Source organism: Vigna unguiculata, chromosome 4 (assembly GCF_004118075.2).
Source record: "Vigna unguiculata cultivar IT97K-499-35 chromosome 4, ASM411807v1, whole genome shotgun sequence".
Lineage (NCBI taxonomy): Eukaryota > Viridiplantae > Streptophyta > Magnoliopsida > Fabales > Fabaceae > Vigna > Vigna unguiculata.
This window is the reverse complement of record NC_040282.1, coordinates 1,697,470-1,717,451: the sequence shown is the minus strand read 5'-3', so window position 1 is coordinate 1,717,451 and position 19,982 is coordinate 1,697,470. Positions and strand designations below refer to the sequence as shown.

Genomic DNA, 19,982 nt, shown 5'->3' with positions numbered 1-19,982 from the left:
TGAAAGTGATCAACCTCAAAGAAGTAGTATAGCATGTGTTTGCTAAATGTAAAAGCTACTGGTTACAACATAGGCACGTTAGCCAAACGCACGTACTCATTATCATGGTATCATGCAACGTCAATTGATTGGATTGAAACCAAAGAAGAGAGAAAATTGACATTCAAGCAACCAAACACGTGTAAATTGATATTCAAGCTTCGAACATTAAGGTCTACATTTGATTGATTATATCCTAGTCCATTTAACCTTCTAATTCCCGTAGTAAAACATTACATAAACTGAATTTAACGGCTACTTTTGTGGCAAACCAGTAGCTAAGGTGTCTGATATGTGTTTTTTCTGCTGCTATGCTCGTCAAGCCAAGATATAATATCACCAAGCACGTGAAATATAGTTTCATCAGGTTCACCTTCAAGTAGAGTATGAAAAGCATCCTTATACAGGCACAGTTTCTTGTCCTTCACTTTAGCTTTCTCATACAAAGCCTTGCTAGCTGATGGATCAGTAATTATATCAGCCTCCCCATGCATGATTAACAATGGCAGAGAAACCTAGAAATTACCAAAATATCAGGAAAATTAGGACCAACTTCATATGTTGTTTGCTTGTTTCTTTTGTTTTAAGGAATTTGGTTGTTTGTTTTCCTTATGAAATAGTACTAAAAAGCAAGTCAAGGGGAAAGATATCATATACTTCTTCCAAACGCTGTTCCAGCTCCTGTGTGGCTTTCAACAGCTCCAATGCAGTTCCCAGTCTTGGTTTATCCTTGTAGAGTAACACATTATAGGGTGCCTGGAGAAAATCACACATAAAAAATCATGAACAGAAGAGAAAGCAAACATGGGTTATTTCCTCTATTTAACTTCACATAATTCAAACATGATGTGGTGCACCCACCAGTTTTCTCTTGTTCAGATCTCTAAATATATTATCTTTCACCTCTTCCTTTTGAGGAACTAACTTAGTTTTGGGAAGAACTTTGGCTACACCAATCAGTATTTGCTTCACTAACCAATGTGGAATCATATCCTCCGCAAACTACTCAAGAAAACTGGTTAGTATACTTACACAAGAGCAATGAAGTAATTACAGTTGTTATTTAAATTCAAGGAGACACACCTTGCACAAAGGTGCAATAAGTGCAGCACCATTCCATGCAGTAGGTTGTTTGAAGTGAATATTCAAGGCAATGGCTCCTCCCATTGATTCACCCAACAAGAAGCTTGGCACATCTTGATACTTCTTTTGTTCTGTGTCATCCAAATGCAACAGAGTTATTCACACTTTATTCAAATGAAAATGACAAGCCACTGCATGGATTTGTGCAAGGACAAAATTTAAGTACAATTTCTTAATTTCCAGTGTTGTGATAGTGCTAAGTGTTGTAAATATTATCAGTGTTGTTCTTCAAATGGAAGTTCTAACTGAATAACTAGTAAAACCACACATGCAGTTGTTCAAGAAGAAAACTTCATGCAAACGTTTGAGAAAACCCACAATGACACTATAAAGAATTATCAGAAATAATGGAAAATTAGTTCTTACCCTTAATTTTTGAGAAATGTTCGATGACATCATTCACTAGATTTTCAAAGCTAGGAATATAACCATGAAGACCATCTGATAGGCCAAATCCAGGGTAATCCAATGCAAATACTCCATATCCAGATGATGCTAACTTCCTTGCAACTCCTAAAACCAAGACAAAATGACATACTATTATCTATCTCTTTTCTGCATAAACATATTAAACTATTCTCTCATTTATTATAGATCTTTTTCATGCCTTCAAAGTAAAATGTGCAAGTGTCTGCATATCCATGACAGTAACAAATGATTGCTTTCAAAGGAGAACTTTCTGGAAGCCAACTTTTAGAGAATATTTTTATTCCTCTGGAGTTCACTTCATAAACCTGTACACAAAAAATATTTGAAATTATTTCACCAAATCAATGATCAGTCTTGTGTGATACCTAGAAATTCATAAAATGTAATTAATGACTAATTACTAATCATGCTTGGGATAAGTGCTTATTACACATGAACACACTTTTTTGTTTTGGAAAAATTTCACATCCTTCTCCCACTTTCTTAACTTATTCTTCAGTCTCCAAGTTTAAAATCAAAGTCAACTATAACTAGAGCCATCAAGATTAAGCATAAATGGAATGAGAGAATATAAGAATGAGAGTTCTTTACCTCTTTCATGTTCACCCCATCTGATGGTAACTGCAGCAAATTTCAAAAACAGAAATGAGCTACAATAATATTGTTTTTCATGATGAAGATAAAAAAGAAGTTATATATTACTATGGAATATGTTAACTAACATTTCATGATCAGATTTTAGAGAATCTTAGTGAAATGAAATGTGATAAAAGAGAAGATACATTACTTACCCTAAACAAGCAATGATCAATGGCAAGTTGAATATCCTTAAAAGCCTCACGAGCACGTCTTCTAGCAGGTGCCTCATCCAAGTTGGCCAGAAAAATGGTTTGCAACTCATCACTCATATATTTAATTTCTTCGTTTTTTCTTCCAACCATGGCTTGATGAAGAAGAAAAGTTATAGTAGGAATGAGTAACTGGGAAGTGTGAGAATAGTTATTAGAAGAAAGTGAGAGAGAAAGAGAGGTTCCTGAGAAAAAGGGTGACATGCATTAAGTTACATTTGGTTCGATGGTAGAGGCTAGGTCAATATATCAGAGGAGTTTGGTTTCAGAATTTAATTACAAGCTGCTGGGGAGTTAATATTTTCTCACCTTATTCATTTATGACATTGGATCCACTTTTCTTCACCACTCTTGCTTAATTAATGTGCTACCTAGTTCCTTACGTACTATATACTATATATGTATAATTATCGAATCACTAAACTTGTTAAATGCACTCTATGTATCATTACCATACTATTTATGTAAATTTGGATGTGCATGTATCAAGGTGGTGGTTGATAGTATTTTATGAAAAGGAGGAGAATCACAATTGAGCCACCTTTTAGAAATTTAAATTTTGTTACATAGAATCGGAATAGTAAAGTTAAACGATATAAGAAAATGTTTCATTAACAATCAATTTTAATAATCAAAAGTTGTTATTTCCGTTTAGGAGTGACAATTACAAAGTTGTTACGTGTAAGTTCAGTTCTGGTTAGAATTTTTGTTTGCTAGAATGTGAAACTAAGCCAGAGCATTCTTTTATTTATGGTTATTTTGTATAAGGGTTAGAACACTCCTTAAGTGTTCTCTTTAATTCAATTTCATTCTTTGCTGATAATAAAAATAATCAAAAGTTGTTAGTTAGTGATCAATTTAGATACTAATTTAAAAAAAAATTATTAATTACTAAAATAGATAATTATAATTACATAAATAATTTTATTTTTGAGATGAAGATTTTGAATGAAAAGATGGAATGAAAATCCTAATAGAAGAAAATGCTTTAATATTTAAATAAGCATAAGTAATATATTATTGACGTAATTAATTTTTTCTTGAATTTAACTATACAAAAAATGCTAAATGTAACTTCTGTATAATAAATTTTATGCAAGAATCCCTTTACTTTAATGCTAAAACCTTATATAATGCTAAAATTTAAAAACATTAGCGATTTAAGAAATAGAATAGTATATTGGAGTAATACTTTTTTTAGTAAACTTAGCTAGTATAAAGTATTATTTGTTTGACTTTATAATATTTTAGTATCTAACGTATGAGTGAGTGTGTTAGAATAAAGACTGAATTTAATAATAAATAACCATATACAATGCATCATAGACACTTCTCGTTCATCTAGCTCTCCATCCATTTTAATTTAACCATATACATTGCATCAAATATATGTATTTACAATTTTTTATTTTGTAATCGTTTATTTAATTTAAAAGTTTGATTTTAGAAAATTTTTCATTTTTTTTTTCAAATCAAGCACATACTTTATTTCTCTTTTCTTTATTGTTTCCCAAATATTTCATAAGACTTTGGGCATACAATTACATTACACTTAACTCATGATTAAAAGTAAATAACGAAACAATATTACCACAAACACTGAACTCATTAACTTTTATTTATGCACGTTAAACATTTGAATCGAGTTTATTTTAAATATTCGTCTAAAATATCGTTTATCATCTAAAAAAATTTAACACAATTAATTTATGAAAATTATATTTTATTTATTTTTAAAATTCGAGAATTAAAGTATATTAAAATTTAAAATAGTAAACACTTTCAACTTCAAATCAGAACATAATTAAGAACTAAAAATGTTTATATCGATTGTAAATAGGGATGTCAACGGGGCGGGTAGGGTACGGGTAGTAGTTCCCCCGTACCCTATCCGCTGAATAAATATCCGCCCCGTACCCGTACCCATATCCATCGGGTATCCGTTATGCGGGTACCCGTCTATTTTTTTCATATCCGCGGGTATCCACGGTACCCACGGGTATTTACAAAAATATTTAAAAAAATAATTATTTAACCATAATTATTGTTTGGATCAACAAGTTCCCTTTCTCCGATTGATTCTTAAAAAACAAACAAATAAAAAATCACTACCAATTTATATTGTAGTTTATTTTTGAATAAAATATTAAAGAATTTACTAACTTCATCAATATCCACCTCTTGCAATATTGTATAAAGTTTCATGTTGTCCAATTTTAATCTAGAAGAGCCTTAAAACATAAGGAGTTCAGTAAAAATTTCTAACAATCACTTAATTAAAATATCTAAGTAAAAATGTTAATTTCATTACCTTCCATATTGGTCCATAACCAGTCTTAGAGACACATCAATGCCTCCACAGACACATCAATACCTCCACAGTATATGGAAGTAATTTACTCATTTGTGGGGTAAGAATCTGACCACCATTATTGAATGAAGACTCATAATGTTTTTACTAATATATATATATATATATATATATATATTCTGAATTAAAGTTTTTACTAATATAATGAAGACTCATAATGTTTTGACTCATTTGTGGGATAATAATTTTTCTGAATTAAAGTTTAGCGGGTACGGGTATCCACGGGTACGGATACTATGATATCCGTACCCGCCCCGTTAACATGCGGGTATCAAAAATACCCATACCCACGGGCAGCGGGTATCCATTTTTAATATCCATTTCCTATCCATTGCGGGTTTTATCCGCGGATACCCGCGGGTACGGATTTTTTTGACATCCCTAATTGTAAATTATCAAAGAATTAATAACTAACTTAAATTATTAAAATATTTTCGATTTAATTACTCGTATAGTACCCACTTTGATAGATGTGTGTCAATCTGATATCTGTTTCTAAAATAAACGTTGCATCTCTACTTGTGAAAAAATGCTTCAATTAGGTTCTTTTCAGACGAGGTTGACTAACGTCGTTAACGACATACCATAGACTGACATGTGGCACGTCATTGACGGCATTAATCAACTCCGTCTGAAAAAGACCTAATTAAAAGACTTTTTCAAAAATTGAGATATAATTAACACTTTTTTAAAAATGGATATCAGATCGATATACCTCTATTAGAGTGGATACCATTACAATAATTAAACAAATATTTTCCGGTATCCTTTGACAATGGACCCTTTCATTCAGATGAAGATGTCTGAAGTCTGCTACTTTCTGAGTTGGTCTGAGCATGCATGTGCTTCCATCCATAATCAATTACTGTAGTTTCCTTATTCAGTGTTTAGAAAAGACAATGTATCAATTTTTCTCATTCATGCCATTTTCAAAGGTTACTATTTATTGTACTCTTTCCAACTGACAAATTTGAATCTTTTACTCAATTTTTTCTTATATTATTTTTCTGCTCTTATATTTTAAAATATATTATAACGATTTTTAAAATATTAACTTCATATATTTTAAAAATATAATAAACAGCACAAAAAAATTAAAAAATTAAGTAGAAAAAAAATTGAACTTCTTTTCAACACCCTTTTCTTTTCTTCAATTTGACTCAGCTCACCGGCATTCTTAAAATGCCCTTATCTGTCTAGCTTTCAATGTGTTTCTAAAAATGAGTCATTTTAACATATTCTTAATCGTTTAATTTGTGAGTTTTTTCACACTTTATTTATGCAAACAAAAATATCTCTTCATTAAATTTGACTTAACTTTTAATTTGGTTCACAATTGTACACATACTTCTAGTTAATAACTATTTTAGTCATTTTTTAATAGTTGTGAACACTGTGACTTATACATTTATTTAACTTTTCTTTTTTATTGATTTCATATGTTTTTTATTTGAAAGTAAAAGTTTTTCTCTTGGACATTTTTTTTTAGAAAATTAAAACAATTTTTTTAGGATCTTGTGCTTATTTTTATAAACATTTAACGATTATGGGCCATGACTTTATCAAATAATTTGGCTGCGGTCTTAAGTTTCCATTAATGATTTTATGGCATTTAATATAAAAAATTAATAAATTGGACCAAACGGTAAGGCATCGCTCAAATTCACTCATATCTATAACAAGCAGTCCACACTTTATAAAATATTTAATGAAAAAGAGTAGAGTTATACTATTTTTATTTTTTCTTTTTAAGTCGTAATCTTTGTTTTTGTTGTATCATCTCCTAAACCTCCTTAATTATAGATTAAAACTAATTCTCTTGTAACCAGCAGTCCAAAACTTTGAAGGGTTGATAGATCTGCCAGTGTATACAATATTAACAAAACATTTCTAAGTCCAAATCTCACTTACCTAATTATTCTCTCTTTCAACATCCCTTTAGGATTTATATTGATTTACATCACATTAAATTAAGATAACTTTAAATAATTTTTTCTAAAAAAATATAAATTTTTATTAAAGTAAAACTATTTATAAATAAGGATTATATCTTAACTTCTTTAAATTTCTTTTTTTTAATTTATATGTAATGATTTTAACTTACATATATATAAATTTATTTTAGTTTTTAAATTGCATACACGTCTATTCATCCATATCCTTTATTTTCATATGCATAACTCCATGCTGAGGTTACAAGACAGAAATGGATTATATGATTGTTAGAACATCATTTTTCTTTTCATGCATTATTTAAACTTTAAAGGGTTAAATATGTTTTTGTTCCCTTAATTTTCAGTGAATTTTGAAATTAGTCTATTTAAAAACTTTGGACCAATTTAGTCCTTTATCTTTTGAAATACGTGGATTTAGTCATTTTAATCAAATTTTGTTAGGTTTATTTGATGTTTCGTATGTATTTTAGGATTGTATTTGAGTTGTTTATACTATTTGACATATTTTTACTTTAATATTAAGTCAAATACTATTATGAAACGCGTTTGAAATATCAAATAAACTTAACAAAATTTCATTAAAAGGACTAAATCCACGTATTTCGAAAGATAAATGACTAAATTGGTCTAAAGTTTCGAAATGGAGTAATTCTAAAATCTAGAGAAAGTTAAGGGATCAAAACATATTTAACCCTTATTTAAACAATAAGAACAAGGTTATTTTTCTCTATTTTTTATGTTAAAATTACTAAAACATGAAATTTCAAGATAATTGAAATAGTTCCTCTTCGTGATAAAACACTGAAGGAGTTTGACAGTGATTTAAAAAGCAATCTATTTTGGCCGCTAATAATCACAATAAAAGAGCTAGGTTTTACAACATCAGTGACTGTGTTGAGTTTGGAAATGGTGGTGTTTTATTTATGGGGGTTGGAGGGTTGATGTAATTACACAATGTTAGTTTCCTGATTTGAACAGATTCACCAAATGGAGTCCAAATTGAATGGTTGCTCCTGTTGTTGTTGTAGTTGCTGCTGTGGCAAACACTCTTGAACTTTTGAAGAAGATGATGCTGTCAGATTTGAACTTAGTTCAGTTCCAACTTGGGAAAGTCCTTCACCCATAAATGGTGCAAAATGATCTGTAGCTACTGCTGCTGCTTCTCTCTGTTGATAATTTCTAAGTTGCAATGCCTTGAGAAGCAAAGAATTTACAGAAGAAATACTTGGACTCAGCAACCCAGAAGGCCATGGCAGAGATGTGAGAGAGGGAACCTGAACCTGAACCTCACTTGCAACTGCCCAATTCATGGCCAAGTTCATGTTTGTGTTAACACTGTTATTACTCAGATCAGCATTCATAAAACTGTGCCCTGAAGAATTTGCAATGCTGTTTAGATTAGGAAGCTCAACATCACCAAATTCATTCACCATTGAGACTGTGTCACATGGAGAATCTGGTTGTGATGAGTTTGCTTGCTGTGGTTTCTTCACCAGTAAGCTCTTCTGGAAAACCCTGCAAACCACCCATTCATCCTACAAAGGGAAACATCGTAACACAAAGTTGATTTTCTCAAACCACAAAACCTAATTGAGTTGAAATGTTGGTGAAATTAATGTGATGCATGCATGAAGTTACTAACCTTGGAAGGTCTCAGGTGATGCTTGTTTTCGAGTCTATATTCGTGCATGACCCAATTACTTTTCTCTCCCCTTGGAGCTCTACCCCTATAGAAGACTAGGGTTTTCTTCATTCCGACCAAAACACCAGTACGAAAAATTTCTTTGTCTTTTCCTGTTGTTTTCCAGTAACCTGATTCTGTGGCTCGGTTTGTCCGAAGTCCAGTTGGATACTTTCTGTCTCTTAAGCTAAAGAAGTACCACTCCTTTTCCCCCATGGAAGCCTTACCTGTTCCATCACAACATCAATTTTTTGTATTTTTTTGAAAAAAAATTATTGTTAAGGATATTACACATTATATCATCGTATGCATGAGTTGTAAGCCACACTGCAGAAATAGAATGGATCAAACATTCTATTCTGTGTAAAAGAACAAAGACTGTGTTGATTAATATTTGGTTGATGAAACTGAAAAGTTTGTGAGATTTATCAGTTGCAGAGAGTGAAATACAATGTTTTGTATATATGTATCAGTTAGAAATTCAAGTTTCTGGGGTGAAAGAAACTGAAAAATTATTATGAAATCAATCCATTCTGTTTTTTCCTTCTGATTAATTCCAAATTTCTCTTTATAGATATTTTTCCATCAATATATCATAAATAAACAAAGAGATTTTGTGCAGAAAAACCAAATCCTCAGATTAATTAATTAAATTGAAAAGAAACAACATAGATAATCATGTAGCCATATATATATATACAACAAAATACAGAAGCTAGTATATTTGAAGGAGAGTTAGATAACAAGGAAATCATGCATATGCTGAGAAAAGAATTACCTGGTAGGTCCCATGGTTCAGATTTGTTGAGATCAACGACTGCTATAGCTCTGGATGTGAAGCTAGAATCAGAAACCTTCTTTGTAAGATAACATGTGATGAGTTCTTCGTCCGTAGGATGAAACCTGAATCCAGGAGGCAGATTTTCCTCCATCAGATCGATGAAACCAGCAGCAGCAGCAGCAGTAGCAGATTCTGATACCCTTCAACTGAAGAAGCTTAGTTTAAAGGTTTAAAGAAAGTTCAAAGTAAGCTCAATAACACCATGAAGATGAGTTTTTAAAGGCCTCTTCAACTTTATGGTTTTATTATATATTCACCCTTCAACCAGAAGCATTTCACACACACTCTTCTTCATCATATATCTTTGTTAAATATACAGCTATCACAAACATGGTATCACATATCCTTCTTAAACATTTATTTTCCTTTTTTGACAATATAGTCCAACAAGGGCTTAGATTTACCAAATTGTTGCTTAGATTTTGGTGTATTTACTGAACAAACCTAAACATAGGTGCAACCTTGACTCTATCAATGTCGTGTGTTATGTGTCTTTTCAAAGATGTTATATTTTTGAGAAATTTTTGGGAAGACTAGTGGATATGATAATGTTTGTGCACGAGGGGGTTGAGTCTCTGTTACACCATATTTGAGATTATATTAATTTCCACAAAAATATATTTTCTATGATCCTGTCCAACCACCTTCACCCATTTCTACCCACCACAAAAATCTTTCACGCTAATCCCAATGGGAACATCGACTCATCTAAACCATATTCTCTTTAATTGTGTTTTTAATATTGAATTTTTGTATGTTCTGTGTTGTCCTCACTCACACCGTCATGAGGGAAATTCAAATTACAAGTCTTGTATTTAGTTCGATGGTGTAAGAAAAGAAAAGAAAAAATAAGTAATGGGAAATATATGTGGTTTGGTTTGAAAAATAGAAGAAAAATAAATTAGAAAGATGAGATAAATCGAAGTAATATATGTAATATGATCATAATCATTTTTAAAGTTTTAATTAAAAGCTACTACAAACTTCAAAAGTTATCAATATTTAACAATTTTCTACTACTAAATTTTTCTCAGAAAATAAATCATTTTTTCTTCTCCAACATATCACCTTAATTAACCGGTAATTTTTTCCAAAGGCTATTTAATTTTCTTAATTTATATATTTAGTGAAGGAAAACTGCTAATGTATATGAGTCTTTCGAGAGACTAGGTTCATGAAAAGATACAATATTAATGAGATCGAATCCAATTACATAAGAAATTGACATTAATTTCAACCAAAAACTTTAAGATAATAAATTTATAAATTTTTGTATTTATATGATGTTCAACTTTTTTACTTTTATTCAATATAAAATTTAGATTTGTACTTTAATTTTCTAAGTGTATATCAAGCATCTACAAACAGAAATCGTAATTATATGAAGTATGTACAGACAGAAATCGTAATTAAAAGGAGACAATGTAAAATCAAGCAAAAAGAATATGTGAAAAAATGTCGGCATTACCTAGGAGAATATTCATTTTAATTCCTGTTCATATGTACCTAAGCTTTTTTTTCCAATGTTTATGTCCGTGTTGTGACTAATATTACCGAGTGGTTAAAACGGTGACCAACCCGCGACACTGTGTTCATATTCTTAAGGTAACCCTTTCTCTTTGACCAGGATTTCATGTGTTAATATTTAACTATACAACCTATCCTAAAATGTCAATCCTAAACAAGAAATTTGGGAGTGTTCTACGTAATCATGCATACATTAGGGTTTCTAGAAGCACACACATGTATCCATACTCTTCTCTCTCTAACAATAATACTTTTATTTTTTTTTAAGTAAAATGATTTTTTGACTACTAAATTTTGACAATTTTCTTACGATCTTAGGTGACATCTTCTAAATTGTTTTTCATTTTTTCATTGTAAATATTCTAAAATCACTTAAAAGATATCTCCTCATATTATAAGAAAAAATTGTCAAAATTTAGTAATCAAAATATCATTACTCTTTATTTAATAAATTTCGCAATTGGAACTAAAAGTATAAACCACAAAGTCAAAAAGCCAGACATCAAATTAGGCATTGTTCTATTTGGCACATGTTTGCTGGTAGTTCAAGCTGAAATTAATCATACATCTGTCCTTTAGTATCATCATGTTTCAAAATTTTAAACCTAATTAAAATTGAGCCATAGTTCTAATTTCTTCCTCCTAATTTGTCACATTCTTCTATTTTTTTTTTGTCTTCATTCAAGTTTTCAAACATTCACCCTTTCTCTCTCTAAGATCTCTTTCACTCTCTCTATCTCTTTCGAAGTTTAAATCAAATTAAACTACAACAAATCTTCCTTCTATCAGCTTAATAGTTGTACTTTTTTTTCACCTGAAAAATTTGTCAAACGTGTTTCATTTTATTTTATAGATAATTTTATTTCCCAAATTGAGGATAATATTAATGTTTTGATTTCAATTTGATTGTGGCCCATGTTTAAGTGCTCACAAACATGTATGCATATATGTGATATTATATTCGCCTTTTGTTTTCAGTACAGATATATATAATATCAAAAAATGTTACAAAGTTCAAAGTTTGAATATTTATGCACATTCACCAATCAAAATAATTTTAAGCTTCAAAGTAAGCATCCACTAAATATAAGTTTCATTGTTATTTTTCTCTATATGATAGTGGGTAGTCATATCAAACATCTATTATTGTTTAAAATAATGAATTACTTTGAACATAACTGTATTATTTGAAATGAAACCTTATATATATATATATATATATATATATATATATATATATATATATATTCTTTGTTGAATAAAATATCTTATAATTTTCATTCATCTATCTTTGTCTTTTTTCACATTTTAGGTTTGTTCACTGTTAGAGATAGACATAGTATAAAAATCAAGATAAATTTACGTAAGATAGGTAATTTAATACAATGTATTAATTAGGTTAAAAGAATTATAAATAGAAAAATTAATTATTTAAATTCTATTTTGTAAAAGGCATAATTTTTCCAAAAAATATGTTTTTTTTTGTATCCTTTGAATTTTTTTCTTTTTCAGGTATTGGAAATATTGCAATTGTGAGTCAATGTCTCATATTGGATATAATAGACAAAGTTAAACACTATATAAGAATAAAAACTGATAACATCATTATCTTTAGATTTTTGGTTAAAAATTATGTTAAATACCTTATATTTGTAATATTTCAATGACTATAACCTCATGAAAAATATGAAACATAACTCATCTCTGGTATCAGAGGTAATAGTTCGGAGTGACTGACCGCATAACCATAATAAAAAAGGAGGCCTCTGAATTGAGGGGAGACTGTTGGAAATAGTCCAAATATGTGTTTGAATATGTAGTTTTATGAAAAAAGAAAAAAAAAAGTTATGCTAGTTTAGGATTGTGATGATATTTTGATTATTAAGCTTTTATGTGAGAGTATTAGGAATGATGTAAAATTAATTGAAGGCTTGTTCTTGTTATAGGAAAATTTTTATAATGTGTCTGTTTGTATAGAGATACGCATGACATCGTTTGTTTGCTTATTTCTTTGTATATTTTTATAACTTTTGTGTATGGGTTTGGAACACTTTAAATACTATATTTTTACTATATACTTTTTTAGCGAAAAAAAAATTCTATAAGCATATTTCAATTTCTTATGTTATACCAAGTTTAAGATAGAAGATTTGAATTTTAAGCAAGAATAAATATAATGCAATGGATTACTCTATTTTGAGATGTTATAATATATGAACATATAAATTATGAACTGTGATGATGACTATGGTAATAGTTGTTTTAAAATGTGAATTTTAAAATAGTTAAAAGTCATTTTTGAATATAGAAGTGTAAAAGGCAATTTCCAATTGATTGAATATGTCTATAAAAATTTGAACTTTCGGTTTACACACTTTCTCCTAAAATTAATATCACACAATGGACTGAAAAAATAAAAAGAAAAACCTAACAATGATTCAATGAACTACCCCAATCATAGGTACTCCACTGTAATTCTTATTTTAGATGTTCGATTGCTTTGTTTATTGCATACACGTACTCCAAATATTAGTTACTAGCAAAACGAATTGGATTGCGATTAATGAAAAACTTTTTTTTAATTAGAATAATAAAAAAAAACAGTTGAATACATATAATAAACATTTAAAACAGATAAATTGTGGATTAGCTTTCTGTCCAACTTTTTCATTTAAAAGTTGTGTGTGTGAACAACTAATAAGCCAGCAAAACCTCATGAAATACAATAAAATCTCAAAATAATAATTAATAAAATTAAATTATTTTGAGGGCAGCATGTATCTACAATCTTAGTAACTAAGTTGAAGAATGTTAGAAATCGGAGTTTAACCTTAATTTAATTTCGTAAAGCTAATTTGTAAGGTGAAGTTTGCACTCCACTTCTTTAGTGGATGTGAGACTTCCAACACACCTCTTCACATTGAAGTATATACATCAAGAAAACTCGTTAGGATAAGTTCTAACTTGACTTTGATACCATGTTAGAAAGATGAGTTTAAGCTTAACTCAACCCTACAAAACTCTTGTAAGGTGAGATTTGTACTCCACTTATATAGTATAAAATGACCTTATCTTTAATCAACGTAGGACTTCCAACAAATAAGACAAAGATGAATTAAGGGGGTTCTTAAATAATGCTAAAAGCACTTGCCATTGACATCATCTTTTTAAAAAGGCTTTTATTCCTTGGGTAGGTACAGAACACACTCAAAGTCTCCATTGGCCACAGAAAACTACAGAGACAAAACCTTTAATCCATTTTAATGTGGTAGACAAAAACTTTAACATATTTTAATTTGTTGAAAAAGCATTTAATATATTTATGCAAGCGTGCCGAATATACAATAATTTTATTAAAAAAAATGCCATATACTCATCTTTTTTCATTAAAAAAAAGGGGTCATATCATTCTTTTGTACAGAGTGAAGTTCATACCTGTCAACCTTAGTGTAAGGTTTGGTTTTGGTCTCTTCTTTCTGCATTTGTTTCTGTACGTGACTTCGCACATGTTCATATAGGAAAAAATAAAAGTGCACTGTTACAAACTTGGGTTTGTGTGTTGCATATACACGCACTAAAAACAAGATTTACGCGTTTTTTATGGAAAGTGTTGTCCAAATGATTCCCTCTGGTTTTTAATTTTTTTTATCTACTTTTAATTTCTTATTTTAATATTTTTTTTATTTTTTTTATTTTTTTATTTTTTTTAATATAATATAATGATCTAAAAATGATTAAAACGATAAATTACAAATAAGTAAAAAATAATAATAATTTTTTTTTCCTGCTAATAAGGAAAATGTGTTCCAAACTAATTCCTAATAAATGGTTTAAAAATACAAAAAAGAAAAAGACTTGCACAAGTCATTATATATTATTAGTCTTTAAATGTTAATGTAAAATTAAAATTTATTACAATTTTAAACTTTGATATAATTTAATTCTTAAATTTAAAATAAAAAAATATAGGTCTCATCATTCTTATCAGGTATGACAATCATTTTATTAATAAATTTTACTATGAAACGGTAAAAGCCAAAACAAGAATTTTAGCCCTCATTTTATCTACGAAATTTACGAAGAAATTAATAAAACATTCTATTATTGACTAATTCTATCAATAATATTACAACAAATTCTATATACAGAATTTAATTACGAATTTATTAATGATAGATACCACTAATAAAAAATCATAATTTGTTAACGAATTTTATTGACGGATCTAAAATATGTATGTAAAATTCATTAATAAAAATATGTTTTATTGATAATTTTTTTTCCATTCAGAATTACAAAATTGTTTGCAGTGAATAACTGTGAGTGGAGACAGTAAAAAGTTTTGCAAGAAAATTCATTTTGTATATGAATTTGGATACCTTTATATTTATGTTACTCTTTTCTCATTTGAGTGCAAAACAAACAAAAAAAACACACAAATTTCATATAAATAGCAATATTAGATTTTGTTTTTGCAACTCTACCAAAATAAAATAAAATTGAGATAGAAAAATAAATTATAAATTGTAATATTCTAACATATAATGTCGTCAAGATAATTCTCTTGCAATTTATAATAAAAAGACTAATTTACTTATTTTGTTTCTTATTTATATTATAAGTGATGATATACTTGAGTCTGTAGTATACACCTACCCATTGGTATAATATTTTTATTTTAAAATATAAAATAATTTAGAAAGGGAAACTATTACTTTTTTTTTGTTTGTTAGATGTTGTATAGGTATAGAAAGAACGAAGAGTGCCCATCTAACATTTTTCATATATCATTAGCAAAATTTACTTCTTTTATAAAGGAGAAATATTCAAGCCACACTTCTTACAAGCGAAAGCACACTAAGGAATTCTCAAATTTACCATTGTACATGTGAACGTCCTTCCTTATATAAAAAAATAATAATGATATTTTCATAATTAAATTTTGACTACTTTATTTTAATATATAAAATAACATCTTTTAAATAATTTTAAAATATAAAAAAGTATTTAAAAGATATCACCTAAAATGTATAAAGAAATTGTCATAATTTAATTGTATATAAAAAGCCCATCCAAGTTCTAATATATCAGCTGCATAAGACCAACAAATCATACGTAAGAGATAAACTGTCACTATTAGAAATTTTCATATTACATAGATTTTTCTTACTAATTTGTTGAAATGACTGCAAAAAAAAAAATATTTTTTTCTGCTATTTTTTCTATGAATCTTAATCGGTAGGTAATTCTTTTGTGGATAATCATTTCCTACAAAATTATAAAATTTGCAAGTATTTTCTACAATTATTTTTACGAAAAATGTTTTATACAAAATATTTTACAAAAAAATTGATATCAATTTCTTGTAAAATAATTTTCACAACAAAATTTATAAATATTTTTTACGAAAAAATTTCAAAACAAAATTGACAAAAAATATAAATTTTTTTAATAATGCATGATTGTCCAATGTTCTAAACATTGAGAACAACACGACACATTTGCCCCTGTGCTTTCATCATACAATTGGAACATAAAAAACCACATGCGGGGATATACTAGATACTTCTGTAGTTTTTTTTTTTCTTTTACCTATGTTGACAGAGAGTGATAGATATGTTAATATGTTAAGGAAAGCAAAGAAGTTCACTTTTTTTTTAGGAGTTGCTTTGCTTAGTGGAGGAGTCCTTTGGATGAAGCACAAAGAAAATGCCATGTTCCAAAGAAGAAGCTCTTGTTAGACTCTTCTACAATGTCTCTTCCTCCTTCCACCTTCTCTTCCTCCTCCTCTTCTCTTCTTCCCTTTTGCTCATCAACTTCTTGAACTTCGTTGCCACCTTCACCATCTTCCAAAGGTCTTCTTATATATATGCTCCTCTTCTTCCTCATCTTTCTTCCCTCCACCACCTAACTCACACCTTTTCTTTTTCCATGTTGCAGAGATCACCACTATGAATATGTCTCTTCTGAGTACGATGAAGAAGAAGAAGAAGAAGAAGAAATTCAAGAAAGATACTCTTATGAGCATGATTCTGGTGAGTCAGATCACCTTGTAGCTGACATCATTGGTGGTGGAGAAACCCTTTTGTTTGTGCACAACAACCGGTCTCTCAGGAGCACTCATTCTTCTTCTGATGAATTCACAAGCCCTTGTGATAGCCTTGAAGAAGAGTTATTAGAAGAAAACTATTCAACAGAAACCCTGTCTTTTCACAAGTCACCTTTGCTCTCAGACTTGGAGAATGAAGAAGAGGTAGAAGAATTAATATTTCCAGCTGAAGATGCTGATTCTGTTCCAAATTCTGTCCCTGATGAAACCAGGCCCACCCTGAACCTCTACAAAAGTGACTCACCAGACAGTGACAAAAACTGTGATGGTATCTATTACGTACCAAAGTTTGTTACATTATTCACATGCAACATTATCACACACACAGAGTGAAACTTTTGCTGATTCTATATTTTTCTGTGCAGAAGATCTTGCTGAAATTGGACTTGTTGAAAACAAGAAGCTGCAAGAGGAAAGACTCACACGAGATGAGAGATTCTTGGTCTATGATCCTACCCAATTGGAGGCCAAGAAGCTCATTGTTCAGGAAAAGGATGATGAAGAAATATATGGTGACTCGTGCACTGTTGGATCCACTTCCAAGAGTTCCTCTGAGTGGAGAAGCTCCATTAACTGCAGAGATTCTGGAACTGATGACCCTTTTTCTTCCTCATCCAGAAGAAGTTGCCCCAAGTGGGAATCATACACAGTTTTCCAAAAGTATGATGAAGAAATGTCATTCCAAGATAGAATTAGTGCACAGAAACTTCAAGAAATTGGTAAATTTTTTCCCATTTTTCTGTCCATTGTTTACTCTTCAAAAATATCATTACTGATAGAAATATGAATTATATATATATGTGAACAAAGGTTATATATTGGTGGAAAGTAATCTTAGTACCTTACTTTTTTCTCATTGTCATATGAATTTTTTGTTTAGCGATTGCAACTGTGGTGGAGGATTGATTTTACCAATTGCATGTGATTAACAACTTGATTAATTTCAGAATCTTTAAGGTCTATCAAGGTATCTCCGAGGTCAATTTCAGAGCGCATTGTGTTCAAGTTTTCAAGTATGAACAAGAAACCAAACGATACACGTCACAACCCATATCATGAACTTGAGGCTGCATATGTTGCACAAATTTGCTCAACATGGGAAGCTCTCAATTGGAACTACAAGAATTTTCAATCCAAACGAGCTTCACGAGGCCATGATGTTGATGTGGGTTGTCCAGCCACCGTTGCACAGAGATTACAACAATTTCAAGTGTTGTTGCAGAGATACATAGAGAACGAGCCCTATGAGCATGGTAGAAGACCAGAGATCTATGCTAGAGTGAGACATTTGGCTCCAAAATTGCTCCTAGTACCAGAATATCGAGGTAAATCTTTGTCTGGTTCTTGAGTTGTAGGGAATTAATAAAGTAAAAGTTCATATGCAAGATAACTATCTATAGCATTGTGATGCATGATTAACTAATTATGGATTTCCTTTTGTGTGTGTGGTGTAACATAGAATCAGAAGATGATGAGAGAGAAGAAAATGGTGTTCAGTCAAAAATATCATCAGCTTCATTTCTTATGATAATGGAAGATGGGATCAGAACGTTCATGGGTTTTCTGAAGGCTGATAAAGAGAAACCATGTCAGATATTCGCAGCTTACTTTCGGAGAAACCGAAGACCCTTGGTTGATCCAACACTTCTACGCCTCATCAAGAAAGTTAATCAAAAGGCAATTAATTAACTAAACTAATCATCTTCTTAAGTGCCTTCCACATCATTATTCATTTCATATTGTATATTTATATATATCATCTTCATATGCATATCTTTATATCTTATACCGAAGTTTCACATTTTACAAATCAGTAAGATTAAATTAGATTTAAAGTTCACTTCTTAACGACATTTATATATTCTAAATTTTTGTGTCTATGTGCAGAAGAAGATGAAAGTGAAGGACCTTAGACGTTCAAGAAAATGTTTGAGGAAGAGAAAGTTGAAGGGAGAAGAAGAGATGGAGATTTTGATGGCACTGATAGACCTGAAAGTGGTGTCAAGGGTTTTGAGAATGAGTGAGTTAAGTGAGGAGCAGTTGCATTGGTGTGAAGAGAAGATGAGCAAAGTAAGAGTGGTGGAAGGAAAACTAGAAAGAGATTCCTCGCCACTTTTTTTCCCTGCACATTGACCCACAAAAAGGTTTATGCAATTGCTTGGTGACTGGATCATGAATGTGCATGGCTGCACCAAAGGAATATCCACAACACACCCTTTGTTTTGTAAATAAAAAATATATGTGTGGTTAAAGAGAATGAGGGACCCTACAAATCAAAGTGGCATGGATTTTGGAGCCAGAAACTGAGAGAAAAAGAAGGGTAAAGATGAATGCTTATGTCATTTTGATGAATGTTGAAAGTGAAAGAGCAGAGACAAAGCAAGGAATGAAGATAGAGACAAGAATGAACAGCTTTAGTGTGCTTTAGCTTTTTTACTTGGGGTTTATCTTGAGCTGAATCAAAAGAAGAATGAACAAGACTCAAGCACATGCATGAGTAGAATAAAAAGTAGTCTTGGGGGAAAAAAAAAGTAGTATATCATAAGATTAAGGAACGGTAGGGTTAGTGATTCTTTTTTCATTTTCTTCAAAATAATATTACAGAAAGTGTTCCACTTAGTTCTGTTAAAGAGAAAAAAAAATGGTGATAATAAAGCAATGAATCATGCATCAAAGTACGTAGCATGTAGGGTATCCAAAAAAAAATTATATAAAAATCATAAAAATTCATGTTGTTTGATACCATATAATTTTTTTTTTTCATGTCACTTTACTTTCTGATTAAAATCTTTAAGTAAAATCTTTCATTCAAGTTTAGTGAATGTTAAAAATATTAATAGTAATTAGAAAAATTCATTGAAAAATCATCAATCAGATTTCTCATAAAAGGTAGAAAAAAAAACTAGAAAATGTAATATTATAGTTATCTAAAACTTTATTATTTCATGCAACATTTATTTATTTTTAATTTACCTCACACCATATTTACTACAAGAAAATTATCAAATAGTGACTAATTTAAAAATAAAAAAATATGTT

At 29.9% G+C, this 19,982-nt stretch overlaps 3 protein-coding genes across 4 annotated transcripts; 1 reads left to right on the top strand and 2 right to left on the bottom strand.

The window, feature by feature from the left end:
• Positions 1-156: 156 nt before the first annotated feature.
• Positions 157-2,686, bottom strand: LOC114182519 (caffeoylshikimate esterase-like). Its single transcript, XM_028069401.1, has 8 exons — positions 2,403-2,686; positions 2,203-2,232; positions 1,790-1,916; positions 1,549-1,695; positions 1,123-1,253; positions 901-1,041; positions 697-795; positions 157-554 (listed from the first exon to the last, which is right to left on the bottom strand). Exons 1-8 carry the CDS (start codon positions 2,661-2,663, stop codon positions 318-320), a joined length of 1,173 nt encoding a protein of 390 aa, XP_027925202.1. The 5' UTR covers positions 2,664-2,686; the 3' UTR covers positions 157-317.
• Positions 2,687-7,622: 4,936 nt separating this feature from the next.
• Positions 7,623-9,637, bottom strand: LOC114181473 (protein CUP-SHAPED COTYLEDON 1-like). Its single transcript, XM_028067941.1, has 3 exons — positions 9,245-9,637; positions 8,428-8,693; positions 7,623-8,320 (listed from the first exon to the last, which is right to left on the bottom strand). The coding sequence occupies exons 1-3, from the start codon at positions 9,396-9,398 to the stop codon at positions 7,766-7,768; spliced, it is 975 nt and encodes a 324-aa protein (XP_027923742.1). The 5' UTR covers positions 9,399-9,637; the 3' UTR covers positions 7,623-7,765.
• A 6,786-nt stretch (positions 9,638-16,423) lies between these two features.
• Positions 16,424-19,618, top strand: LOC114182529. Of its 2 annotated transcripts, none has more exons than XM_028069415.1 (6): positions 16,424-16,689; positions 16,775-17,211; positions 17,309-17,662; positions 17,891-18,268; positions 18,403-18,620; positions 18,831-19,618. In XM_028069415.1, the coding sequence occupies exons 1-6, from the start codon at positions 16,544-16,546 to the stop codon at positions 19,074-19,076; spliced, it is 1,779 nt and encodes a 592-aa protein (XP_027925216.1). In that variant the 5' UTR covers positions 16,424-16,543; the 3' UTR covers positions 19,077-19,618. The 2 variants fall into 2 exon arrangements, with proteins under 2 accessions (XP_027925216.1, XP_027925217.1); XM_028069416.1 differs by having other exon boundaries at positions 17,312-17,662; positions 18,831-19,114.
• The last annotated feature ends 364 nt before the right edge of the window (positions 19,619-19,982 follow it).

What these genes read in the sequence shown, in the direction of transcription:
- LOC114181473 (XM_028067941.1), bottom strand. Translation starts at nt 9,398, where the DNA reads ATGGAGGAAAATCTGCCTCCTGGATTCAGGTTTCATCCTACGGACGAA. An exon ending in TGAACCATGGGACCTACCAG is followed by an intron (nt 8,694 to 9,244) that starts GTAATTCTTTTC and finishes GTGATGGAACAG; the next exon opens with GTAAGGCTTCCATGGGGGAA. An exon ending in ATCACCTGAGACCTTCCAAG is followed by an intron (nt 8,321 to 8,427) that starts GTTAGTAACTTC and finishes TTCCCTTTGTAG; the next exon opens with GATGAATGGGTGGTTTGCAG.
- LOC114182519 (XM_028069401.1), bottom strand. Translation starts at nt 2,663, where the DNA reads ATGTCACCCTTTTTCTCAGGAACCTCTCTTTCTCTCTCACTTTCTTCT. An exon ending in TTGATCATTGCTTGTTTAGG is followed by an intron (nt 2,233 to 2,402) that starts GTAAGTAATGTA and finishes AATTTGCTGCAG; the next exon opens with TTACCATCAGATGGGGTGAA. An exon ending in TTATTGCACCTTTGTGCAAG is followed by an intron (nt 1,042 to 1,122) that starts GTGTGTCTCCTT and finishes TTTCTTGAGTAG; the next exon opens with TTTGCGGAGGATATGATTCC.
- LOC114182529 (XM_028069415.1), top strand. Translation starts at nt 16,544, where the DNA reads ATGCCATGTTCCAAAGAAGAAGCTCTTGTTAGACTCTTCTACAATGTC. An exon ending in ACCTTCACCATCTTCCAAAG is followed by an intron (nt 16,690 to 16,774) that starts GTCTTCTTATAT and finishes TCCATGTTGCAG; the next exon opens with AGATCACCACTATGAATATG. An exon ending in TCAAGAAAGTTAATCAAAAG is followed by an intron (nt 18,621 to 18,830) that starts GCAATTAATTAA and finishes GTCTATGTGCAG; the next exon opens with AAGAAGATGAAAGTGAAGGA.